This window comes from Natator depressus, chromosome 28, assembly GCF_965152275.1.
Source record: "Natator depressus isolate rNatDep1 chromosome 28, rNatDep2.hap1, whole genome shotgun sequence".
In the NCBI taxonomy this organism is placed as follows: domain Eukaryota; kingdom Metazoa; phylum Chordata; order Testudines; family Cheloniidae; genus Natator; species Natator depressus.
The window spans coordinates 12404825-12431380 of NC_134261.1; the positions used below are offsets into that span (position 1 = coordinate 12404825).

At 62.6% G+C, this 26556-nt stretch overlaps 1 protein-coding gene across 1 annotated transcript; it reads right to left on the reverse strand.

Annotated features, from left to right (window-relative positions):
* Window positions 1–590: 590 nt before the first annotated feature.
* On the reverse strand, window positions 591–25334 carry LOC141978888 (phosphoribosylformylglycinamidine synthase-like). Its single transcript, XM_074941234.1, has 29 exons — window positions 25218–25334; window positions 24618–24759; window positions 19420–19555; window positions 19064–19169; window positions 18499–18685; window positions 17978–18083; window positions 17120–17260; window positions 16782–16906; window positions 16252–16380; window positions 15374–15505; window positions 14764–14892; window positions 14431–14504; window positions 13286–13442; window positions 13120–13181; window positions 12376–12537; window positions 9473–9592; window positions 8998–9129; window positions 7771–8001; window positions 6901–7081; window positions 6298–6381; window positions 5907–6062; window positions 5458–5577; window positions 4972–5117; window positions 4533–4743; window positions 4219–4310; window positions 4019–4133; window positions 3482–3640; window positions 3224–3376; window positions 591–1367 (listed from the first exon to the last, which is right to left on the reverse strand). Exons 2-29 carry the CDS (start codon window positions 24748–24750, stop codon window positions 1045–1047), a joined length of 4002 nt encoding a protein of 1333 aa, XP_074797335.1. The 5' UTR covers window positions 24751–24759; window positions 25218–25334; the 3' UTR covers window positions 591–1044.
* Between the last annotated feature and the right edge of the window lie 1222 nt (window positions 25335–26556).

The following is a 26556-nucleotide window of genomic DNA, read 5'->3' on the forward strand; positions in this document are numbered from 1 at the left end:
CAAAAGGGCCTGCCGGGATTGTCACGGCGAGGGATGAACCACCATCCACAGCAGTGGGGCTCAGACGGCTTTACTGGCAACCCTGTTCACACAGCAAGCCTCGGAGTGCCCCCCCAAAACATTAAACAGTTTTTAACATATTTAACACCAACAAAAATACTGGAGGCAAGCGGGGTTTGGGGTGGAGGTTGAGAGCTTGCAGCCACCCACGTAATGACCTCTCGACCCCCAGTTTGAGAAGCCCCGATCTACAGCAATGGCATTAGCTGTCCTCCACTGCCCCCTGCAACTCTGCCCCATCAGCCCTCCCCTCTGAGTCACTCTCTTCCTCACCCCCCAGTCTCCCCCAGGCCTTTCAGACATCCGTGGCCCCTCCAAGGGGGTTCCACACCCTGTTCCCCGGGTCTGGTGGGAGCGCAGGCCCACCCTCTCCTCTGGGCTCCAGCCCCCCAGACCCATTAACCAGCAAGCAGGGGCTGCTCAGACAGCCAATCCCCCCTAAGCCCCACCAACCTCCTCCTGCCCTGCTCCTCCTGGACCTGTCCTGGCCCCCAGCCCCCCAGCTCAATTCCCCCACTGAACCCCTCACACCCCTGCTTTTGTTCCTCCTCAAGTCTGTCTCCAGTGGCCAGGAAGGGGAACTGTTAACAGGTCTCCAGGCTGGGGGTGGCTGGCCCTGTAGGGATCAGGACTAAGGACCTTCTGGGAACAGTGTGGACCCGCCTCCTCTCATGTGACCCCACCCCCATTCAACCTAACACAAACCCCGCCCCCTCCAGCATGACCTCACCCCACATGCCCGGTGCACAGACGGTCACACTGCAGGAGGGGGCATTTTTAAGAGCGCACCGTCCAGCCCCCACCAGCATGACCTCATATGCACGGTACGTAGGTGGTCACGGCGGAGGGGGCGGGGCCATGTGCTCCTGAAATAGCCCCGCCTCCCCAGTCCCACACCGGATAAAACCAGGGCGGGTTTTGTGCCGGTCCCGGCCCGGGGACAAACCTTGGGATACGAGACCGGCTGGCGACTGGGCTCCGCAGTCAGAACACCCACTCGGGGTGCTCCAGGCACCACTCGCAGGCGTTCTGGAACATGCGCAGCCAGGGCGAGACCTCCATGGTGCGGCGCCAGTCGGGCGGCATCCAGGCCCACTGCCAGGGCAGGACGCAGCGCTCAGGGTGGGGCATCATGGCCAAATGGCGCCCGTCGGGCGAGCAGAGCCCGGCGATGCCCAGCGGGGAGCCGTTGGGGTTCAGGGGGTACTCCTGGGTGGGCTGGCCCTGGTCATCCACGTAGCGCAGCGGGGCCAAGCCTCCCGACGTCACTGCAGCCAGCACCTCGGGTGAGCGGAACCGCATCCGACCTGGGGCAGGGGAAAAGAGGGGGTGAGATGGGCAGAGAGCCCCAGCGGGACACCCCCCCACAACAGGCCCACCGCCTCCATACCCCGATGTTGCCTCGGGAGCGTGAAACCGCATGCGAGCTGGGGAGGGCATGGGGGTGAGACAGATAAAGCCCCCCGCACATTCTCTCACTGTCGTGATGGCCAGCAGGGCAGGGAGTGGGGAGCCCAGTTGCTTGCCCTGTACAGCAACGGGGGTTCTCCCAGTTGTGCGGACCCCGGCGTGCTCCACTCGAGCTGGGCAGGTCCTTCACGTGCTGAGACGGGGGGATTTTCCTTAGCTGTGGCCAGCGCCTGCACCCTTCTCCTCCTGCACCGGACCGAGGCCCTGAGCACAGAGCTCTCCAGTTCCTTCTGCTTGGCAAACACCCTCTGGGGGAAGGACCCGCGGGGGCGGGGAAGGAGAGCGAGGGGGGGACACACACACTCAGGGATTGCCCTCTCCAAGAGCTCCAGCTACTGTACGAGCCAGGGAACCAGACTCCAAAAGAGACACCCCGGAGCCAACCTGCCATGACAGCCCAGGGACGGGTCGAGCAGGCAGGACGCAGCCTGAAATTCACTGCAAGTCTCTACGAGGAGCTCGCTTCCCCTCTCCTGTTTCTTGTTCTCTGCAGAGGGGACACTAAGGCTCGTCAGTGGAGCTCTCTGGTGGCACATGGCTTTGGCTAGAAGGCAGGTGTGCCGAAGCTGGAATATTTGGCAATCGTTTGGAAGCCACTGTGTGCCTCAGTTTCCCCTGTTGGCTGCTTTGTGACCCAGTGGGGTGGGAAAGGGCTGTTTGCTCTTGGGACCGGCTGAGGGACATAGGTGGGGGTGTCACCGAGCTGTAGGAGCCTTAGCCCCTATATCAATGGAGCATCTCGGAAGATGAAGGCAAATACAATGGCCCGGACAGCGACACCAAGCAACCAACAACCCAGAGGGAGATGGACCCCCCCACCTCTCCTTGGGGAGGCTAAACAGCATTTCCCCAGCCGGAGAACAAAGGACGGGACAGGTTGGGGGCGGGGAAATAAGAGTCGGGGGCTGGAAGGAGTCGGGGCTCTCAGCTGGAGCCAGACAGAGAGACAGACGGAGCTTGAGCCCAGGGGTTCACCACAGCCTGGCTGGGCTCTGGGCTAACCATGCTTTAACTTTAGTTCTCGATGCTACCTGGAGGCCTGCAACCCCGCTGGCTCCTCGTGACCCCTCTGCAATCGACTCAGGCCTTCTTGAGCTGAGGGCACCAGAACTGGATGCCAGGATCCCAGCAATGGTCACACCAGAGTCCAATCCAGAGGCACCCCTCTCGAGGTGCCCCCCGTTTGCGGAAGGGGACCCCAATGCTCCGAAAGGAGCTTTTCTACCACTGACCGTTAAGCACGAACAATTTACCCTCCCCAACCCCCACCACATCGGCTGGAGGACCCGTCTCCGACCACGGGTGCTGCAAAGGAACCGGAGAGACGGTCGGGCCGCACCATGCTCCACGCTCTTGGGGTGCAGCTTGAGGGGGAGAAGGGGGCAGGTACGGCCCAGCGGAGCCTGCTGGGGAAAAGCCTTCCCGTCTCAGGCGCACGGACACCTCGAGAGCAAAACGCACAGGACCATGGCTCGACGGAGACACACACCCAACGGGGGTGGAGGGGGGGGAGGCCAGGGCAAGGACCCCTCCCACCATATTAGGGAAAGACCCCCCAGCCACTCCTCTGGGGTAGGACGCAGAGGCTGGTTATACAGGGACCCCTCACCCAGCGCTGAGATGCATCCGCACCTGGGGTGGGGCGCGGGGCTGTGTATACGGGACGGAGCAAGCAGCCCCCCAGAGCTGTTACCTTCTCCGTGCGCCACCCAGATTCCCAGGGTGGAGCCAGCCATGCCCTGCAGCATCACCGCCGGGCTCTGCTCGACGGCCAGCGCCACGAAACGCGACTCGAACCGGCCCGAATTGTTGGGGGCCAGCAGCACCCCGGGACGGACGGCCCCACCTGCGGACAGACAGGCTGAGTGAGCCCTGCCCTAGAATCCCCCACCCAGACACCTCCCCAATCCCTCCAGCCCACCGACAGGCCCCTCCCCCCAGCCCCACTCACCTGGGGGGTCGCTCGTGGGGCTCTCGCCCCCCACCCAGCCCAGCAGCGCCATCAGCTGGCAGCCGTTGCAGACACCCAGACTGAACGTGTCCCTGCGCCGGTGAAAGGCCTCAAACTGGGCCCGCGCCCGGGGGTTGAAGGTCACCGAAGCTGCCCAGCCTGGGAACAAAGAGGGACACTGGGGGTCAGTCACCTGGGGGGAATGGGGCCTGGGGCCTTTCCCTTCCAGGGGCCACTGACTTCAACCTGGCCCCCGACGGGGACTGGCTGGCTCAGGGGGGTGGGGAATGGGGCTCGGAGCCTGTCCCTTCTAGGGGGTGCCGGCTTCCAACTGGCCCCAGGGTGGGGACTCGCTGGCTCGGCGGGGGGTGAGGGGAGTGGACACGCTGGCTTGGCGGGGGGCGAGGGGAGTGGACACATGCTGGCTCGGCGGGGGGTGAGGTGAGGGGGACACTGGCTGGGTCAGGAGGTGAGGGGGGCACTGGCTGGGTCAGGAGGTGAGGGGGGCACTGGCTGGCTCCCGGGCAGGGGTCTCACCTTTGGCAGACCCTAGGACGTCCGCGTAGCTGAAGCCCCCCACAAAGACCAGGCCCCGGAACGACTCCAGAGTCACCTCCCCTGCGTACAGGTCCTGCATGGTCACGTCCCAGGCCTGGGGAGAGAGGGGAATGGGGCTGAGGGGTTAGAGTGGGGGGGGCAGGACTCCAGGGTTCGGGGTGGGGGTGGGGAGGTCTCACCTGGAACCCCGCCATGACGAAGGCTGCCACCATCTCGCGGTCCCCGTTGCTGCCCTCCTCGCGCAGGATGGCCACGCGCGGGCCCGGCTGGGCTGGGGGCAAAGGTGGGGTTAGAGACCAGGGCCCGGCTGGGCTCAGTGCACCCCCACTGGCAGAGACCCCCCCCCTCCCTCCACAGGGACCTGGGGACACCCCTGCCCACACACCCCTCCCCTCCAGAGACCTCCTTTCTCCATAGCGATCTGGGGACACCCCCTCCCACACACCCCTCCTCCCCCCAGTGAGCCCCTCCCCCCAGGGGCCCCGGCCCTCACCCATCTGGCACAGCAGCGGGGGCTCAGTCTTGGGGTCGAAGGTCAGGGTGAAGCTGGGGCCCTGGCGTCGCGCCAGCCCCCTCTCCTCCTGCTCCACGCAGTGGGGTGACGCTTGCAGCCGCTCCAGCTGGAAACTCGTGGCCTCCCAGAGGGCGCGCAGGTCACCCACGGGCCGCGCCAGCTCCTCCTGCCCGTTCACCCGCAGCCGCACCTAGGGGGCACGCAGGGGCGTCGGCCGGGGGGACTGCAGCACTGGTGCCCCTCACTCCCGACCCGCAGCCCCTGCTAGCCCAGTCCAGCCCTGCCGCGCCCCCCAGTCCTGACCTGCAGCCCCCTGCTCCCTGCCCTGTTCCCCCCCCAGCAGCCCCCTGCTACCTGCAGCCCCCTGCTCCCCCCAGCTCTGCGGTGCCCCTCAATCCCAACCCACAGCCCCACTCACCATGGACTGGGGGCCCAGGGGTCCCGTGTGCCCGATGGGCAGGCACCGCACTCCAGCCTCCTCGTACCGTCTGCAGACGTCTCCTGCCACAGCGCTGGGCACCTCCAGCACCAGGCCCAGCTCCTCGGCAAACAGCACCTCCAGGGCTGGGGGGGGGAGGGGAGTCAGCTTGGGGGGGAGAACTGGGGGATCTAGAGGTGGGGGGGCTCGTGTGAGGTGGTCGGTGAGGTTGGCCTTGTGGGGGAGGGGTCCAGGCTCTCACCACTGGGCTACGGGAGGGCTCAGGACAGAGGTTTGGGGAGGGGTTATGGGACAGGGTCCCCCATTCACCGCCGGGCTGTGGGGTTCAGGGTGGGGATTTGGGGAGGGGGTTTGTGGTGGGGTTTTCCATTCACCGCTGGGCTGTGGGGCTCGGGACACAGGTTCGGGGCGAAGTCCCCCATTTACCACCAGGTTGTGGGATTCGGGGCAGGGCCCCCCACTCACCGCTGGCCCCCGGTGCCACCAGCTCGGCCTGCAGCCCACAGTTCCCGGCGAAGGCCATCTCCAGCAGGCAGGTCACCAGCCCCCCGTCACTCACGTCATGCCCCGCGCTCACCACCGACTCTGGGGGGACAGCACCGGGTGGGACAGGTCCCCCCCAAGCATCCCAGCTCCCCCCCAGCCCCAAGGGGCACCCATGCCAGCTTCACTCCACCCCCCCAGCCCCGCCCCTCAGACCCTGGGGGTGCCCACATCCAGCTCCCCGCCCAGCCCCGAGGGGCACCCAGGCCAGCTTCACTCCACTCCTGGGGTGCCCACATCCAGCTCCTCCCCCAGCCCCAGGGGCACCCTCCAGGTCTGGGGAGGCCACGTGGCCAGCTCCCCTAACACCTCCCCCACAGCAGGGCTCATCCCCCCCCAGCAGGGACGGACAGACGGACGGACGGACACACCTTGCAGCAATTGCTGGGTGACGCGGAAGCAGGCTGCCAGGCTGTCCGGGTTCTCCAGGTCTGGGCAGCGATCCCCCAGCTGGGAGTAGCACTGCGCCAGGGCACTGCCCCCCAGCCGGTGCCGCTCGGGGCACAGCTCCACGTACAGTAGGGCCCCTGCAGGGCGAGAGAGATGGGGTCAGAGCCAGACACCAGGGTCCCCGAGCCAGCCAGTCCCTGGCCTGTGGCACATCAGAGCCAGCGCCCCCAAGAGGGGAAAGGCCCCATGCCCCACCCCTCTGAGCCAGCCAGTCCGTGCACTGGGGCCAGATGGGAGCTGGTGCCCCCTAAAAGGGAAAGAGCCTGTGCCCCATTCCCCACTCCCCTGAGCCAACCAGCCCCCGCCCCTCACCTTTGCCATCGGGGCACTTGAGGTCAGGTGTGACGGTGGCCCTGATGTCCGGACACACGGCGTAGGCTGAGACGACCAATGTCCCTGTGGGGAGATGGGATGGGGTCAGTGGGGAGTCCAGCTAGCCTAGGGGGGTGGGGGAAGCGGGGGAAAGAGCCAGTCTGGGGGCCAGGATAGCTTGGAAGGCCGGGATTGGGGACTCCCGGGGGCAAGAAAGCCAGGGCACCTGCAGGGGATGAATTGGGGACCCTTTACGGGGTGGATAGGGGAGTGAGGACTGGCTGCAGTGGGGGCAGAGGGGGCATGGGGCAGTAGCTTTGGGCATGGACATGGGGCGGCCCTGGTGTGCACACCCCTCTAACAGAGGAGGTTTATGGGAGATGAGGCATCTGGTGGTGTGCCTCAGTTTCCCTATGGACAGATGGCCTGCTGAGCATGGAGAGGTTACATGGCTGGCATGGGACGAGGGAGGGTGGAGGCCTGTCAGAGGGGGGCCCGGGGACTCATGGGGGCTGGAGACAGCGGGGCGAGGGGGCCCACAGAATCTGGGGTGGGGGGCTGCTGGGGCAGGGCGAAGGGGCAGAGCCCACCCCCCACACTCACCGGGCGCCATGACGATGTCCGTGCCCACGCGGGCCGCCATGCTGAGCGAGTCCTTGCCCCCGTCCACGGCCACCCCCAGCTGGGCCATGACGGCGCACATGGCCCTACAGGCGTCCACCAGCGCCGCGCCCTCGCCCGCCTCCTTGGCCGCCCACATCCAGTTCCCGCTGCACTTCACGTCCTGGGGGGAGAGGGGGGTCAGCCACGGGGCCCCGACCAGCCCCATGCCTCCTGCACTGCCCCATAGCGCCCCCGCTTTATGGCCCCCACATCCAGTTCCCACTGCACTTCACGTCCTGAGGGGAGGGGGGGGTCAGCCATTGGGCCCCCATACAGCCCCATGCCCCCTCCCGCCCCACACTGCCCCATGGCCTCCCCACAGCCTCCACCACCAGTGCCCATTGCATTTCACATCCTGGGGACAGAGAGGGGTCAGCCGTGGTCCGCTGACAGCCCCACAACCACCCCACTGCGCCACAGCCCCCTCAGTTCCTGCTGCACTTCACGTCCCGGAGGGGAAGGGGGGAGAGAATCAGCCACATGAGCCCACAACCCCATGGCCCCCCCACCCCACAGCCAGGTCCAGCTGCACTTCATATCCTGGGAAGAAAGCAGGGTGAGACACAGGACCCCCATACAGCCCCAACCCCCCCCCCCACACACACAGCCCCATGGGCCCCCTGCACCTCCACTGCACTTCACTTGGGGGGTGGCAAGAGGAGGATTAGCCACAGGGGGAAATGTCAGACACAGACCAGCCCCTCCCCACTCAGCCCCCCCCCAGGCTGTCCCCTCCCCAAGCAGACCCCCCCCCAGCACCCCAACCTCCCCTCCCCAAGCAGACCCCCCATGGCTCACAGGGCGACTCACCCGCAGGTCGGTGATGCGGGCAAAGACCAGGTTGGTGAGCGCCTCACCCACGGCCAGCCGGGCCCCCGCGCCCGGGTCAATCAGTCCCTTGAGTGGCTGCTCCCCGAGGGCCGTGGCTGCCCCCACCGTCTCGAAGGGGGACAGAGCCACCACGGCCACATCGGCCAGGGGTGTGTGCAGGGGACCCACGCACTGCTGCTGGGCCACCAGCCCCGTCACCGACCGGTCCACCTGCCACAGGGACACACTGCTCAGGGTGGCAGTACTCCTCTGGGGTGGAGGGTGTGGGGGGCAGAGAGCTGGGGCCAGGGACGACGACAGAGACATGGGGTCAGGAGGTGCAGGATGTGACATAGGGGGGATTCTCCCTTGTTATGTTGTATGTGAGCCTTTGAGAGTCTTACTGTTTTCATGGATGCTGTGTGTGCCTCAGTTTCCCTGTGTATTGCACCAATGCTTAGGCGGTGGGAATAAGCGTGTGTGACTTTTCCGGGGGCTGCTCCAGCTGCCTGCACCGATGCTGTGGCCGCCACTTCGTCACTGAGACCCAGGAGGGGGATGCGACAGGTGACTCTGGGCCCGGGAAGCGAGACAAAGGCCGGAGGAGCAGCAAGGGGCAGGGCAGGGGCCAGGCACAGCTGGAAGGAGTCAGTCTTGGCTGACTTGGGGCGCAGGGGAGGGCAGAGCCCTTGCTCTGGGCCCCCCTCCCCACAAGATGGACTTGGCTGAAAGTCACTGATTTCTGTGCTAACAAGTTCTGCCCTACGCTGTGTTCCTGTCGACGAATAAACCTCCTGTTTTCCCAGCTGGCTGAGTCCCGTCTGACTACGGAGTTTGGGGGCAGGGCCCTCTGGCTTCCCCAGGACCCACCCCGGGCAGACGGACGCGCTGTGGGAAGCGCATGGTGGGGCAGGGGAGGCTGAAGGCTCCAAGGTCAGACCCAGGAAGGTGGAAGCTGTGGGAGCTTCTGCCCTGGGGACCATCTGTTCCCAGAGAGGAGGCTCCCCAGAGCCCTGCCTGGCTTCGTAGGGAGCAGCTCCAGAGCATGGCCCGGGGACCCCGTGACACAGGGCACTTTCCCCTCCAGGAGGGCAGAGACACAGGATCAGGAGGTGTGGGGATACTGCCACTCGGGGGCAGAGGTACAGGGTCAGGGGGCACTACCCTCTGAATCGTCACAAGCTCGCTTGGGCCACACCCTCGGGGAGGTGGGGGCGGGCAGGGTACCTTGTTGGTCAGGTAGCGTTTGCTGGCCACGGCCGGCAGCCGCAGGACCCGCTCCAGGGCGTCCCCCACACTCAGCCCAGGGGGCAGGCACAGGGGGTGGAGGGCTGGTCTGTTGTGGGACAAGACAAATTCCTGAAGAAAAGATGGGACATTCATGAGTTAATCCAGCAGGGGACGCTGTGGGGAGCAAGCGGGGGGCACCATCTGTCTGGGGAGCTCCCCGCTACTCCAGCCCTGGCCTCTCCCAGAAGGGGGCGCCGTGGGGGGACAGGGTGGGAGCACTGTCTATGGGGGGAGCCCCCCGCTACTCCGGCCCTGGCCTCTCCCAGACGGGGGTGCCGTAGGGGAGAGGCTGGGGGCACAGTCTGTTGAGGGAGCTCCTGGATCCTCCAGCCCCGGCCTCTCCCAGAAGGGGGCGCCGTGGGGGGGCAGTCTGGGGGGATCTGTGGGTGCGACCCCAGGGCCCCCCCTGTACCTTTTGTGGCATCTTGCCCAGCACCCACTCCAGCTGCAGGTCGACCGGCGTCTGCTTCCCACTGGGCTTCACTGGGGCCACGTCCGTCACTGGGGCCTCCAGGTCGTCCACCAGCACAATCTGAGGGAGGGTAACCCATGGGGGGGTGTCAGTGACGAGTCACAGCCCCCCCAATCTATGCCCCAGTGCGCTGGGGGTGTGGAGGGCCAGGGGGCCTAACGGTTAGCACCCCACCCTCCAGCCCCGCAGAGATGCCTGCTTCCTGCCCCTGGGCTGGGAGTTTGGGCTTTGCCCAAGGGGCTGGAATGAGGGGCTGGGGCAGAGCCAGGGCCGTGCCTGGCCTTGGGCCTACAACTAGCCAGGTAGTTGCGGGGCTCGGGCTGGAGCCTGGCTCTGGAACCCTCCCCCCAGTCTGAGCCCTACGGCTACGCTGCAATTCTGGGGCCCAACTCAGAGCCAGCTGCCCTGGCCGTAGCTCCGTGGGACCTCCCTTATGTTAAGGAAAAGTTAGCACATGTGACTCCATTTTGGTTTGGGGCCCACCATTGTCTAAAAGCAAGCACATCACACACCAGGAGGAGTGATCCTTAGATACTGAATCCCTGTGAAAATCCTCCTCCTTGTCTCCAGCCTGCCTTGACTCCCAGTATCTGCTTTTTGTCAGTCTCTAACTCCCTGTCTCTTGGCCTTGATGTGAGGCCTCCCATCCTGATAATAAAAGTTACTGATGCATGGCTTTAGGACCATGCTGTGTAATCAACATACTGGTTTAGCACGAGGAATGCACCAAGCAGGGATAGGTGATAGATAAGAAAAGGGTTTGTTTATTGGCTAAGGTTTCCGATGCACGAGGGCACCACGCTCGAGCGTAATAAACTTAGTGTCTTTTGGGAACTCTGCAGGTGTGAACTTTATGTGCCTCAGCCTAGATTCGAACTGTGCGTGTCCTACCAGGTATAATTCGCAGCAGTTGTGTGCGTGTCCCACCAGGTGTAATTCGTAGCATTTGTGTGCGTGTCCCACCAGATGTAATTCGTAGCATTTGTGTGCGTGTCCTACCAGGTGTAATTCGTCGCATTTGTGTGTGTGTCCTACCAGGTGTAATTCGTCGCATTTGTGTGCGTGTCCTACCAGGTGTAATTCGTAGCAGTTGTGTGCGTGTCCCACCAGGTGTAATTCGTAGCATTTGTGTGCGTGTCCTACCAGGTGTAATTCGTCGCATTTGTGTGTGTGTCCTACCAGGTGTAATTCGTCGCATTTGTGTGCGTGTCCTACCAGGTGTAATTCGTAGCAGTTGTGTGCGTGTCCCACCAGGTGTAATTCGTAGCATTTATGTGCGTGTCCTACCAGGTGTAATTCGTAGCATTTATGTGCGTGTCCTACCAGGTGTAATTCACAGCAGTTGTGTGCGTGTCCTCTCAGGTGTAATTCGTAGCATTTGTGTGCGTGTCCTATCAGGTGTAATTCCTAACACTTGCAGGGGGGTCGCCCCCCAAGTATCCAGACGTGCAGGACCCTGCTGGAGCCAGGGGTTCTCCAACAGGGAGCCTGGGAAAGGCGCTGCCTGGGGGCCACCCCTGCCCCACTGCCAGCCCCCTCTCACGGCAACCAGCCTGTGCCCAGCCCTGCCCTCTCCGGTGTCCTGTGCCCACCCGCTCCTCTGCCCCCAGTGATATCCCATCCCATGGCACCCCCTTCTCCCAGCCCCATCTCTGCTACCAGGATCCCCGTCTCATCCTTTGTGCTACACCCCCGTTTCCTCTCCACAGAGCCCCCCAGTGTCCCTCCCCAGTTCCAGCCAACCCCACCCCCGGCACTGCTCCACAGACCCAGACCCCGGACGCCTCGTGACCCCCCCCCCATGAACTCCATCAGGCCCAGCCACCTGTGCCCTGCCCCCCCCGCACAAAACGGACACCCCTCCAGTCGCCCATGTGCCCTGTCTGCCTCTATTTTCACACAACTTTATATCAAATCTTTATAACTTTGTAGTGAGCCCTGGCATAACGTTATAGCCCCTAAGGAGAGTTAAGGCAGAAGGAAAATGTCTTTTCGCTCGGAGTAGAACGAGATCTCCCCCTTTTAACCGCCTGCCCTGGTGAAGGAGCGAGGCGTGGAAGGCAGTACCTCCGGACAGCTGCAACCCTTGGAAGGGGACAGGAGCCAGAGCCAAGCACAATAAAACTTGCCAGGTGGGCTCACTACGGAAGATCAGACATACTGACGGCCTTGGGGGTGAGAAGCCAGCACCTTCTTTTGAAAACACCCTCTCTGAAACGAAACAGGGCACCCCGAAGGAAGCGCCGCCGGTGACCAACTGACGGAGGCAGATTTTGCATTTGCATGAGAGGGAAGCGGCTCTACTTGGGAGGTGTCGTGCAGAGGACCCCGGGTCTCGGCTTGTCAACGTAGGAGCATCGCTCCGGATCGGATCCACCTCTCCCCCATCTAACGCACCTGGCCAGTGAAGTGAAGGGGAGCACCTCGGTGGGAACAACAACAAGACGGAGTGTGCGTGTCAGTGTAATATCGATCGTATGCGTATGATCCAGGGTATGATTGATATGTGGATTACCAATAAATGTGGCGTTTGCCTTATCCCCTCTGAACAGATCCTGTGCAGTACTTTAAGTATAACACAGGCCCCACCCCGACCCCCACATGAAACCCAATTATTCCCCAGGCCCAACTCACACCAGGCCCGCCCCTCCACTCCCAGCCTCCCCACACACAAGTCCTGGCCCCGGGCCCATCTCCCACGCGCCAGTCCCCCCTCAGCTGCCTGTCCCTAGGATCAAGCCATCATCACATGCAGCTCCTGGCTGCCCGTCCCTCGGCCCTGTGCCCCCAGCCGCCCCGCCAGCCACAGCCCCGGCCCGGCTCCCCCACACCGGCACCCGTACCCGTCTGTCCCCGCTGATGGTGCCCACGACGTCCACGGGGCAGCGTTCACGCTTGCCTAGGCGTTGCAGCAGCGCAGCATCGGTGGGGCGCAGCAGGAGGGCGTTGGACTCCTGGTACTCGGCCCCCCAGATCTCCAGCATGCTCAGCGTGGGGTCACCCAGCTGGGGGGTACATGGGTGTCAGGGAGCGGGGAGAGGAGGAGGTTGGGGGCCTGGAGCAGGGTCCCACACACCCAGAAGGGGCCAGAGGGGGAGGGATGTGGGGGGTCCCACATACTCAGGAGTGATGGACAGGGGTGGGGTCAGGGGCTGGGAGCAGCCACATGGTGAGGTTGGGGGCTGGGGAGAAATCAGGGGTCCCACACACACTGGAGCCGCCAGCTGGGGGCCGGGAGCATCCCTGCTTGGCAGCCCCACACCAGAGCACTGCTGGTGGCAGGGTTGCAGCCAGCCCCATGGGGGTGAGTCCCCACAGCTCCCCAGAACCAAATATTGGAGATGGGGGGCTACAGCTGGGCCCAGCCTCTCAGAGGAGAGAGTCCTGGTACATTGCAAAGGGTTATAGCCTCACCCCTACTATGGAATGGGGGAGCCATGGGGTCATGCCCAGCTACCTTGAAACTGGGACAGGCCCACACACCTGGGAGTGGCTGGTATGACGGGGCAGGCTCGGGGGGCAGGGGAAACCCACACACCTGGAAGTGGATGGCGTGGGGGGCAGAGGGGTAGGGGGTCCCCACACACCTGGAAGCGGCTGGCGTAGATCACAGCCCCGGCTGGGTCACTCAGCTCCTTCAGCACGTTCCCTGGAGGGTGAGACAGGAAGAGTCACCCACTGCTGGGGCACCGGGCCCCCCCAATTACAACCCCCAGGCACTGATTCCCCCCCCCCGGCTCTGCCCCCCCTCACCGTTGCCCCCGGCCCCCTGGTCGTGGAGGCTGCAGATGGGGTTGGCTTTCCTTCTCTCCACACAGCCCCGCAGCACCCGGTTCATCTTCTGCTCCATCTCGGGGTCCCCCCGCTGCACCGCCGTGAAATCCAGCTCACTCGTGTTGTCCCCCTGCACCTGGTGGGAGATGGGGGGGTACCACCCGACACAAACCTTCTGATACAGAGCTGACCACCACCCCAACCAATCCTCCCAACAGCACCCCAAATCCAGCTCGCCGGTGTTCTCCCCCTGCATATGGGAGAAGACTGGGGGGAGGGAGGGGTGGTGACACCGATTGCCCTACGCAGACCCTCTCATACAGTCCAAACCCTGTCAACCTAATCTCCTCGCATCACCCCCAAATCCGTCTTACTGGCATTGTCCCCCTGCAGCTGGGGAGAGACGGGGGGTCACCCTGACACCGTCCCTTTGATACAGCCCTGATCCCGCAGCCTAATCCTCCAGCAGTACCCCTGAACCTGGTGGGGAGAACAATGGGGGGTCACCATGACACAGGTCTGACCCCCGCCTTGCTCCCCCAACAAAGATCCCTCTGCCCCCCCTGAAATCCAGCTTACTGGCATTGTCTCCCTGCATCCAGGTGGGACAGGGCTCACCCCAACGCAGCCCCAATGCCCCCCATTGCTCCCTGCTCTCAGGCTGGGGGGAGCATATGGGGGCACTGCCCAGGCAGCGCTGGGCACAGAGGACTATGGGCCTTGTTGGGAAGTGAGTTGGGGGCATCCTGGAGGTCACATAGGGATAGGAGGCCGGGGAGGCCCCACTACAGACATGGGGGAGAGGGCTGCGTGGGCCCCACTGTTGAGGGGGGTATGTAGCAGGGCTGAGGGGGGCAGGCCCTACTGTGGGAGGGGGCCAAGTGAGCTACACTGTGGCGGGGGGAAAGAGAAGGTGGGTGACATGGGGGCAGGGCTGTATGGGGGCAGTGAGGGGGCGGGGTGCCTCTATGGGGGGGAAGATAGGGGGAGTCACGTTAGGGATGTAAGTCAAGCAGTACGGGCAGTGGGTAGGGCATTGCCCAGGGCTCTGCTGACACCCCTCCCCCTCCAGCACCCACAGGGAAACCCCCCATCCCTGCCCCCCAGGTCCCCTCCTCACTCACCTGGATGGAGGAGGCTGAGCTCCCGCCGACTCCGATCCGGTACACGGGGCCCCCCACTTTCACCACCAGCATTCCTGGAGGGAGCGCGAACAGTATGACACCACAAAACCCACCCCAGCCCCATGACGGGGCACTGCCTCTCCCTCGCCCCCCTCTCCCCTTCGCAAAGGGGAAGACCTGGGGCCAGATTGCTGCTCCCAGTCAACATGGAGTCTGGGGAAGGCAGGGCAGGGCAGATCTTAGGCTATAGGGGAACTGCAATATGTGGGCGGGGGGGGAGGGGGGAGACAGGGGGGTTTACTAGGGAGTGGCTTGGGGTGGGGGCGTACTCACCAGCCTTGGGGGGCTCCTTGAGCACGTGAATGTCCTCCATGGCGCCGATCCCCCCGCTGAACATGATAGGCTTGATCCATTCGCGCCGCTGCCCATTGGGTAGCTGCTGGCCGAAGGAACGGGCGAACCCTGCCCAAGATTGGCGGGGGGTGGGGTTAGAGCAGAGACACCCTCCCAGCCTCTCCCCACTGGGCACCACAGCCCTTTAGTGCTTGGCATTTCTCCTGCTCAGGTTGTTTTATCCCCCCCACCAGAGCAAGACGCATCCCCTTCCTCTGCTGCCCAGTGTTCCCCAAAGCCGCCTAGAGCCGGGTGCGTCCCCCCTGCCAGGCGCTCCCCAATCCCACCCCAGAGCCAGGCACATCCTCCCTGCCAGGCGCTCCCCAAGCCCGCCGTGTCCCCAACCATCGAAGGACAGACTAGAACCCACAGCCTCCTGGCCGCCCCAGAAGGGCGGGCGAGGACCAGGCAGGTGCCCCTTCTGAGGGGGGAGCAACAGGGCAGCTGATGGGGTGACTCTCGGGAGCAGGCCCCTGTGAGGATTCAGCTCAGCCCCCACCTACCAGGATGGGTCCCCCCAAGCCCCCAGAACGGCCCCTCCAGCACTCACCAGCCAGGACAGGTTCCCCAAACTTATTGCCGTAGTCAGAGGCGCCATCGCTGGCCCCGAGGGCCACCTGCAGGGGCTGGGCGTAGGTCTTGGGGTAGGGCAATGCCGGGTCCTCCCAGGGCAGAGGGTAGCCTGGGGGCAGGGAGAGACGGTCAGGGGGTGCCAGCCTGGATGTCGGGCTCCCCAACCCCAAGGGGCGCAAAAGGCAGCCGGACGGCTCAGTTGGCGGCAGGAAGGACGTCTTCTGAACCCAGGCGAAGCCGGGGACTGGACGAGCCGCAGCGCCCTGGGACCAGGACCAGAGCAGGGAGCCCAGCAGGCAGTGCCCCGCGGGGACGGCGGGAGGGGAGGTGGAGGGGGCGGGGAGTAACCCAGGGAAGACCCTGCCTCCCAACCGCAGGGTTAGAAGGAGATTGATGGGGGGGGGGGGGGTGAATCCTTTTGAGTCAGCAAACAGACCCCCCCGCAAGCCAGGTGACCCTGGGGTGGGTGCAGGGAGCGTGGAAAGCCAGGCACTGTGGCAGAGCCATGCAGGGTCCCGGGCACGCTCCGGTCGCAGCCCTTGGGGAGCAGGCCGGGCACAGGGGAGGGCGGCTATGGCTAGGCAGGCTGGCGGGGGGTCTCGTTATCTGGGGTGTGAAGATGAGGTCAAGGGAGGTCCAAGGGTGGGGAGTGGAGGGTCCTGTGGCCCATGGCCAGGTGGAGGAGGGGCTCACGGTTTGGGGGAAAAGTGTCCTGGGGCCTGGTCCCAGGGGCAGGAGGGCCCCGTGACTTCAGTTGGGGGCAGGGTGGGCCTGAGGAAGGGGTCCCAGGGCCTGGCAGAGGAAGGGGAGGAGGGGGGCTGTGGCTGGGGGGAAGTGGGGCCCCCCTACTCTCACCAGGGATGTGCAGGTTTCCGAAGCTGTACCCCGCCGTGCCGGCGATGACGTGGGCCCCACGCCCCGTGCACTGCACGTCCCGGATCCGCCCCCCCGTTCCCGTTGCAGCGCCGCTGAATGGGGCCACCCCTGAGGAGCACACGGGGGTGAGAGCGAGGAGACACCCCTCCTAGGTACCCCCCAAAACACACACCCCAGAGTGCCAGGCCCACAGCTGCCCCAGACAGGAGGACCCTGCACCTCATGGACTGGGGCGTTCGCATGGAGAGCAGGGAAAGCGTGTAGCATCCACCCCTCCACAGCCCATAACCCCATGCACTGCCACCCCCCACACAGCCACACTACCTCCCCCACAGACCCCTGACCCATGGACACCCTCTCACCCCCCCCCCATGGATTTCCCCCAATGTCCCCCCTGCAGACTGCCCCATAACCCCCTGGCCACGCCCCCATCCCACCCCATGGAGAGAAGCCCCCCATACATATATATTCCCCTGCACACACACAGTCCCCCTGCCCCCCGCACTGACCCGTGGGGAAGTTGTGGGTCTCTGCAGTGAAGATGACATGCCGGGTCGACGTTCTCTTCTCGAAGCGGCTGGGGCGGGACGGGTCGCGGGGCCACAGGGAACACACGGCCCTGCCCTGGATGGCACTGGGGGGAGAGAACCGGCCACGGCCGTCAGCCACGGAGCCCCACCCCCATCCCTGCCCCAAGGGGGCGGGGGGAGAGCATCCCAGCCATGGCCACCAGCCACAAAGCCCCACCCCCATCCCTAGCCCAGAGGAAGTGAGAGTTTGAATCCAACCCTGGCCATGAGCTCGAGCCCCATTCCCATCCCCACGGATGGGGGTCCCAGGCAGGCACCTGCTGTTGTCCGAGAACTTGATGACGTTGTTGGGGTTGCTCTTTTCCTGGGTCCGCATGATGGACTCGAACAGCGACTCCGAGACCTCCTTCCCGTCCACCAGGAGGCGCCCTTTGAAGAACCAGTGTCGGCTGTGCTCGCTGGGGGGCAGGGATGAGGAGGTGAGACATGCACATAGGGGGGCCTTTCCCTCAAAATGGGTGTGGCTCCCATTCGGCCCCAGGGTAGGCAAATGGCTGAAAGGGAACCAGGGAATGGGACATGAGGCCCATCCCCTCTAGGGGGTGCCAGCTCCCATCCGGTCCCAGGCCACGGACTGGCTGGCTCGGGGCGGGGGAGGGAAATGGGGCACAGGGCCTTTCCCCCCTAGGGGTCGCCGACTCCCATCCAGCTGCAGGGCAGGGGCTGGCAGGGGCAGGGAATGGGGCGCCAGCTCCTATCCGGCCCCAGGGCAGGGACTGGCTGGCTCAGAGGGGCAGGGAATGGGGCACAGGGCCTTTCCCTCTAGGCAACGCTGGCTCCCCTGGAGGGCAAGACAGGAAGAGTCATCCACTGCTGGGGCACCGGGCCCAGGGTCAGAGGGGCGGGGAATGGGACATGGGGTCTTTCCCCTCCAGGGGATGTTGACTCCGGTCCAGCCACAGGCCAGGGACTGGCTGGCTCAGGGGTGCTGGGAATGGGACATGCGGCCTCTCCCCTCTAGTGGGCGCCGGCTCCCACCTGGCCCCAGGGCAGGGGACTGGCTGGCTCAGAGGTGCTGGGAATGGGACATGGGGCCTCTCCCCTCGAGGGGGCGTCGGCTCCCATCCGGCCCCAGGACGGGGGACTGGCTGGCTGGGGGGACTCGGTGCCGGTACCTGTTGGACTGGGCCAGGTCGAAGCACTCCACGCTGGTCGGGTTGCGCCCGAATTTCTTGAAGAGCTCAGTGTAGAAATCCAGGTCCCAGGAGTCGAAGGCCAGGCCTGCGCGGAAAGGGGGTTAGGGTGGAATGGGGGGGGGGGCAAAGACCTTTGACCCCCAGCTCTCTCCATGGTGGGCAGAACCCTCCCCCCCCACAGGACATCGGGGGGCTCGAACCCAGGCTGCTTGGGACATTGCGTCAGCCACAGCTCTCACCCCACCCCAGTCATTCATCTTGCAGAGCCCCAGCTTCAACCCCTGGGTGTCCATCTCCCCCGCCCCCACGCCCCACCCCAACCTCTGCAGTGTGCTCAGCCACTCCCCACCCCCCCGCCATACCCAGCTCCCTATGCCCAGCCCCCCAAGCCTGACTCCCATGATACCCAACGCCGCCCCCCCAGTAGTCCTGGTACTCAGCGCCCAGACCCTCCCCAAGTAAGCAGGCTCTTCCCGCCCCAGCTCCCCCTCCCCCCATACCCAGCTCCTGGTTGGCTTGCTCCAGCTCGGTGCGGCCCCCCCCCAGCACATCCACATGCCAGGTGGGGTCACGGTGGGTGGCCACGGCGAAGCTGCGGATTGGCTCCTTGTAGCGCTGCTCCATCATCTGGTCACTGAGCACCGCCACCAGGGCGGCCTCCTCAGGGGGTGTGGGGCGTCGGGCACACTGCCAGGGAGGGGGAGGTGTCATAATGGGGAGCTGTTTCTCCTCCCCCTGGCTGAGAAAGGGGACCCACCGCCCGCCCTTCCAGGCTGACATGGGGAACCTACTGCCACTCCCCACTGGGGGCAGAAGGGGGCTGAGAACAAGGATCCCCCCCATCTCCTGGAGCAGGAAGGGGAGACAGACAGACCAAGCCCCCCCCGTACCCCCACCTGTAGATCTGGGCATCGGGGAGGAGTGGCAGCAAGCGGCCCAGAAACTCCCTCCCACCCCAGAGCCCCATTAACCCCACAATGCTGGAACCTCCCCACCCGCAGGCCTCCCCACCCTTCCCCCAGGGGTCATCCCCTCCGTTCCCAGGGGTCCCACATCCCCCCTCACCTGCAGCAGGTAGCGGCGGGAGCACTCGACACGGTCAACACAGTTCAGCCCCGCGGCCCGGCACACGGACACCACGTTGGTGGAGAACGCCGTGGAGAAGTTCAGCCTGCGCCAGGAAAGGGTTAACACACAGCCCCAGCCCCACAGCTGCCCCTCCACTCCACACCACCCTCTGCTAAGCCTCCCACCCCGCTCCCTGCGGCACAGCGCCCCCTAGCACCTCACTGGGGCCAGTCCTGTCTGCCAGGGGAGAGCACCCCTTACTGAGCCCCTGGCCCGCTCCCTGCAGCACAGCGCCCCCGATTCAACTCCCGGCCCCCAAGGCACGGAGCCGCCTGCTGAGCCCTGAGACGCACCGGGGCCCGATCTCCACCAGCAGGTCGGTGGGCGCTGGGCACAGGAAGGACTCCGTGGCAACGTCTCCGGATTCAAAGGGGCAGCCGAAGAGCCAGTGCAGCAGCTGGGTCTCCTGGGGGCTGGGGGGCGACGCACCTGCAGGGGAGAAATGGGACTGTGATACCCAGCAGGCAAGGGGGCTGAGGGGTCCTGCCAGGTAGGGGAGCCCCCAAGGGACATGATGCCCACTCCCAGCCTCATAAGAACGGCCAGACTGGGTCAGACCAATGGTGCGTCTAGCTCAGTGTCCTGTCTCCGACAGTGGCCGGTGCCAGATGCTTCAGAGGGAATGACCAGAACAGGGCGATCAGCAAGTGACCCACCCTGTCGTCCAGACCCAGCATCTGGCAGGCAGAGGATAGGGACACTCAGTGCGTGGGGTTGTGACCCTGATCACCTGGGTAACAGCCATCGATGGGCCTGTCCTCCAAGAACGTAGCTAATTCCTTGTTGAACCCAGTTATACTTTTGGCCTTCACAACACCCCCGACAAAGAGGTCCAGAGGTTGACAGGGTGTTGGGGGAAGAAATACTTCCTTTGGTTTGTTTTAAACCTGCTGCCTGTTAATTTGATTGGGTGATCCCTCGTTCTTGTGTTACTAGGTAAATGACACTTCTCTAGTCACGTTCTCCACACCAGTCATGAGTTTATAGCCCTCTACCATATCCCTCCTTAGTCGTCTCTTTTCCAAGATGAACAGCCCCGGTCTTTTTAATCTCCCCTTGTATGGATGCTGTTCCATCGCCTTCATCATTGTTGCTGCCCTTCTCTGTACCCTTTCCAGTTCCAATTTTTTTACCTTTTTTAAGATGGGACAACCAGAACCGCACACAATATTCAAGGTGTAGGTGTACCATGGATTTATAGAGAGGCAATACGATATTTTCTGTCCTATTATCTATCCCTTTCCTAGCAGTTCCTAACGTTCTGTTCGCTTTTTGACGGCCGCTGCACGTCGAGTGGATGTTTTCAGAGAACTCGCCACAATGGCTCCGCTATCTCTTTCTTGAGTGGTAACAGCTAATTTAGACCCCGTCATTTTGTGTGCAGAATTGGGATGATGTTTTCCAGCGTGCATTACTTTGCATTTATCAACACTGAAATTCACCTGCCATTTTGATGCTCAGTCACCCAGTTTAGGCCTTGCTGGAGCCCTGGGCTTAACTAACAGTGTGACCCAAAGGCTGTGAACCAGAGGAGGCCGGGCCTTGGCAAAATAACACCACACGAGGCATTGGCTAGCCAAGAAAGCACAGGCCTGACCAGAGAGGATGGAACAAGAACACCCAGAGTTCTCAAGGAGCGATGTAAACACATTCCTAAGAGACGGGACAGGAACACGGCAACCCCCTCCGAAGATAAGGAGGGGCTGACAGGAGAATGGTATGACGTTGCACTCCATATGCTTCATAAATATATGTTTGTAAGTGTGAATATGTTGTAACTGGAATATACTTTATGTAAAAGGTCTCTTGTAAGGTATCATTACAAATCTTATAATCTACTGAGTGTGGTCATCCTATTTGTATGAATGTATCATTCTTGGATCTGAAATATAACTCTCAGGTCCTATTGTAGTTATGCAAAGTGTGGGCCATTAATGGTGATTCAGAATCTTGATGGCTCCCATTGACTAGCACAATTGGTTGTAAATGGCATCCGAGGAAGTGAGCTGTGGCCCACGAAAGCTTATGCTCAAATAAATTGGTTAGTCTCTAAGGTGCCACAAGTCCTCCTTTTCTTTTTGCGAATACAGACTAACACGGCTGCTACTCTGAAATCTGTTTATGTGTAAGCCTTCCTGTATAAGTGTGCCAGCCAGTGGGTAATGAACAATGAGGTCTCACAGGACATGTGAACATGTCACATGATACTGGAATCCATCTTAAACCTGGTGCTTTTCCATTTAGGAGGGGTGGGAACCCCCTTGTGCCAAAGATATAAAAGGGGATGGAAGAGAACAAAGGGGGTCCCAGTCACGTGGAATCCCCTGCTTTTCACCTAAGATGTCTGCTGGAACTAACAAGGTCTGTACCAAGGGTATTGGGCCGGAGGGGGCAGGGCTGGCTTGTGGGGCATGGGGGGGAACCGCCCCCCCGCACTCACCGGCAGTGCGTCTAGGGCCGGGTCGCTGCACTTCCCGCCGCTGGTGAGTGCAGGTCCAGCCCTGTGGCAGTCCTCAGCGGAGTGAGGGCGAGGCTGGGGCGGAGCAGGGGTGGAGCACGCCAGGGGTTTTGGGGAAGGGGTGGAATGGGGGCGAGGCTGGGGCAGACCAGGGGTGGGGCCTTTGGGGAAGGGGTGGACTGGGGGCGGAGCGGGGTGCGAAGAGGTGGGGCTGGGGCAGCACGCAGCTGCTCAGGGCACCAGGAAGTTTGGTGCCCCAAATTTCTCGGTGCCCTATGCAGCTGCATACTTTGCATATGGGTAGGGACGGCTCTGTATTGGGCCCAGACGAGGAAGGAGTCTAGTCTGAGAAAGAAGCTGATTGGAACATCTCTAAGAGTGAGATTTACTTGTATTCAGTTTCTTAATGTATTAGGCTTAGACTTAAGTGTTTTGTTTGGTAATTTACTTTGTTCTGTCTTTTATTACTTGAAACCACTTAAATCCTACTTTTTATATGTAATAAACTCACTTTTGTTTATTAATGAACCCAGAGTAAGTGATGAATACCTGGGGGAACAAACAGCTGTGCATCTCTCTCTGTCAGTGTTAGAGAGGGCAGACAATAAGTAACCTGCTGACCAGTTTTTGGTTCAAGTCTGCAGCTTTGGGGGCGTGGACCAGACCTGCTCTATGTTGCAGCAGGCTTGTGTGTCTGGCTCAGCAAGGCAGGGTTCAGGAGGCCCAAGCTGGCAGGGAAAACGGGCTCAGAGGCAAATTCAGCACATCAGGTAACAGTCCCAAGGGGGGCTCTGGGACCGAATCAGTCACCAATGGTTTGTTCAAAGCAGCAGGTACGAGGAGAAGGGTGGTAACTAACAACGTCTGCAGTGTAATGCGTAACTTGTTTTTACCGAAGTCACAGGAACGGCCTCTTTGTCCAGCCGAGGGGAGAGTGTCTGGACTGAGCTGGTATCATTGTCGCGGGCACACATGCATTAGTGCACTTGTCACCACAGAGCCAGGGCACTAGTACTGGGCTTTGTCGACAAGAAACCAACCCGAGTGCCTTGGCCACTGAACCGAGCCGGTGGTCTTTCTCGCAGGTGATGCATGGGTGGAGAGGCATGCAGGGTTACGTTCCCCCCCACACACACACACACACAAAAGATTGCTCGATCACATGATGTGGGTGGACTCCCTCCTGGCAGAGCAGTTGAGCCATGAGCTGCCCCAGGCAGGGAGAGGCAGAGGAACAGCTGGGAGCTGCACTGAGGGGCTGCTGCTTTCTGGGAGAGGGAGGCTGCGGGTTCGGGGGGGAAGCTGTCTGGGGTTGTGCCCCTCCACTGTCAGCAGGCACTGGTCGTCTCTGCTCTCTCTTATGCCTAACGCCGAGCTCGGCTGAATTAACAAGCTGCACAGTCTACTAGCTCAGCTGACATCGGGGTTCCAAGAATAGCCGCAACGGCAGCTCTAACAACTTTCCACAGCACTAACCACATCCAGTTCAGTGAGATCCCTTTGTCATGCCTCACACTCAGCTTTGGGCTTGACTATTCTGAATAATTTTGTATCACTTGCACATCTTGCCACCTCCCGGATTACCCCTTTTTCCAGATCATTTACGAATATGTTGCACAGAACCGGTCCCAGTAGAGACCCCTGGGGGACCACCACTATTTACCTCTCTCCAGTCTGAAAACTGACCGTTTATTCCTACCCTTTGTTTCCTCTCTCCAGTTATTGAGTCATGAGAGGATCCCATGACTTATCCCGTGACTGCTTGCTTCACTTAAGAGCCTTTGGTGAGGGACCTTGTCAAAAGCTTTCTGAAAGTCCAAACACTATATCCGCTGGATCCCCCTTGGCCATGTTTGCTGACACTCTCAAAGAATTCTAGTAGATTGGTGAGGTAGGATTTCCCTGTACAACCCATGTTGACTCTTCCCCAACAAATTGTGTTAGTCTCTGTCTGATAATTCTGTTCTTTACTGTAGTTTCAACCAATCTGCCTGGTGCTGAAGTTAGGCTTGCCAGCCTGTAATTGCCGGGATCGCCGCTGGAGCCTTTTTTAAAAATCAGCATCCCATTAGCTACCCTCCAGTCATCTGGTACAGAGACTAATTCAAGCGATAAGTTACATACCACAGTTAGTAGCTGTGCAATTTCATATTTGAGTTTCTTCAAAACTTTTGGGTGAATACCGGCTGGTCCAGGTGACTTATTACCGTTTAATTGATGAGAAACCTCCTCTGCTGATACCTCAATCAGGGACAGTTCCTCAGATCTGTCACCTAAAGATGAATGGCTCAGGTGTGGGCATCTCCCACACGTCCTCTGCAGTCAAGACCAACGCAAAGAATTCATTTAGCTTCTCCGCAACGGCCTCATCCTCCTCGAGTGCTTCTGCAGCAGCCACGGATTGTTTGGTCGGCTTCCTGCTTCTGAGGTACTTCTTTTTTTTTTTTTTGCTGTTAGTTTGTGTCTTTTGCTCGTTGCTCTTCAAATTCTCTTTTGGCCTCCCTAATTATATGTTTACATGTGACATGCTAGAGTTTATTCACCTTTCTATTTCCCTCCGTAGGATTTGACTTTCAGTTTTTAAAGGATGCCTTTTTGCCTCTAATCGCTTCTTTTACTTTGTTGTTTAGCCACGGTGGCACTTTTTGGGTCCTCTTACGATGTTTTGTTAATTTGGGGCTCTACATTTAGTCTGAGTCTTTGCAGGCATTTCACTTTTGGGACGGCACTTTCTCATTTCCTTGGCACTATTAGCCCGGCTGGGCAGGAATGCAGCCCCACGCTCTGGGTGTCCCTAAACCCCTGAGTGCCAGAAGCTGGGAGTGGCCGAGGCGGGATGGACCATTCGATCCTGGCCCTGCCCCATCCACTCCCCCTGGGGCGCCTGGCTCTGGCAGCTGTTGGAAGACAGGACGCTGGGCTGGACGCACCTTTGCTCTGACCCAGCCTGGCCGCCCTTCAGACTTGCCCCACCCTTTGGGGGTTCCAGGACCAGCTGCTCCAAGAAGCCTCGTTCCCCCCCCCCCCCCATACCTGTCCAGCTGACGTTGTAGCACAGCTCCCTGTGCAGGGCGCGGACGCCCCGCAGCACCGCCTGGGCCGAGCGCAGCAGGGAGCCAGGGACACCCTCCGCCCCGGGGCGCTGGAAGTAATGCAGCACGGCCATGGCGGGGTCCTGGGGGGGGGAGAACAGGGTCAGTGTCCAGCCAGACAGCACCCCCCCCACTGCACCCCCATACACCACCCACAGAGACCCCCCACTGTGCCCCCCCACAGCACCCCTACACAGCCACACAGTGCCCCCCACTGCACCCCCATACACCCCCCACTGCACCCCCCCACTCTAACCCCATATACCCCCCCACAGCGCCCCCCCACTGTAACCCCCACAGCACCCCTACACAGCGCCCCCCACTGCACCCCCCCCTCTAACCCCATATACCCCCCCCACAGCGACCCCCCCACTGCACCCCCCGCCCCCTCACAGCGCCCCCCCATCCCGGCCCTGCCCCACGCCGCCCCGCGGCTGTGGGGCGGGACAGGGAAGAAGGGGTGCGGGGGGGGGTCGGGGCAGCGGCGCCTCAGAGCCCCGCCCCCGCCCCCGAGCTCCAACCGACGCTAACGGTTCCAAACCGTTCCGCGCGCGGCGGCCCGGCCTCGCGGTGGAGGGGGGGGGGCTCCTGCGTCACCACCGCAGCGTGGTTCGGCCCGCTCAGACACAGTGCTCCCGAGGCAATGTGCTCCTCCGGGCGCACTGAGCATGCGCGCGCACCGAGCTGCGCGCGCACCGAGCATGCGCAGTCCCCTCGGCTGAAGCCACTGCCCGTCTCCCTGCCCGTCCTTGCCCTGGGGGTGGGGGGCGCCCAGCAGCTGGAGGCAGGGTTCGGAGAGGGGGGGCTGGGGGGCACAGTCAGGGCTGGGGCGGGGCGAGGCGCTGGCAGAGGGTAAAACCCGGCCCAGGCAGGGGGAGGGGGGAGAGCCACCGTGGTGGGGCTGAGCCCCCCATGTTGGCAATAATGGGGGGGGGGGCAGAGGGGCTTTTTTATGACCCCTCCCCCAGAGGGCACCTCTCAGCCCAGGCCGCCCCCTGGCCAGTCACTGCCGCCGCACCCCTGGCTGCCGGGGGACCCTACCCTCCCCCCCCCGAGGGCTGCACCCCGCGGCGGAGATGCGGCCACCTCTGGGGTGGGGGCCGCTATGGCTCCTGAACCACATCAGGGCCTTCTGTGACCCTGCTGCCCACCCCCGCTGGCTCGCCCAGGGCCCAACAGCCCCCCCCCACCCCCCAGCTCGGGGGCAGCCAAGCCGTGCGTGGGAGCCACGGCTCAGCCCCCGTGGGCACCCCGGCGGATCCGCCCCGGGGGCCGAATAAAGGGACTGGAGACAACCAGCACCGGGGTCTGTCCATTGCCCAGGCCCGGGCTTCCAGCTGTTAGGACAGGGCTCATTCAACCCGCCCCCCAGGGCCCAGCACCCCCTGCTCGGTGCAGCCCCAGTGCCCCCTGCTGGGCCCCCGCCCCACTCCCTCCAGCCCAGCGACCCCTGGTGCCGTCTTGGGGCCAGCCCGGCCTCTCCCCCCGCGCAGGCCCCGATTCCCTAACCTGGGAGAGGTTGAGGATGGCGGGAACCGGCCACTCCCGTGGCTCGCCTTGGGGCTGCCGATCGGGTCCTGCACGACGGGTTCACCGGAGCTGCTGGTTCCTGGCACGGCCCGGGGGTGATTTCCCTCGAGCTCTCCAGGACCCCCTCATGGGGCTCTGGTTCCATCCCAGCCCCAGAGCTACCCCGCAACTGCCCGGCCCGCCTGCTTTTAAACCCTTACTCCGCCCAGCCATGACGGACAGGGCAGCTGCACCCCACTCGGCCGAGGAAGGGGAATCAATCTTGGCTGGCCAGTTCCTGCCAATCTAACGTGGGGGGAAATTGCTTCCCCACCCCACGTATGGTGATCAATTAGACCCATAGCATGTGA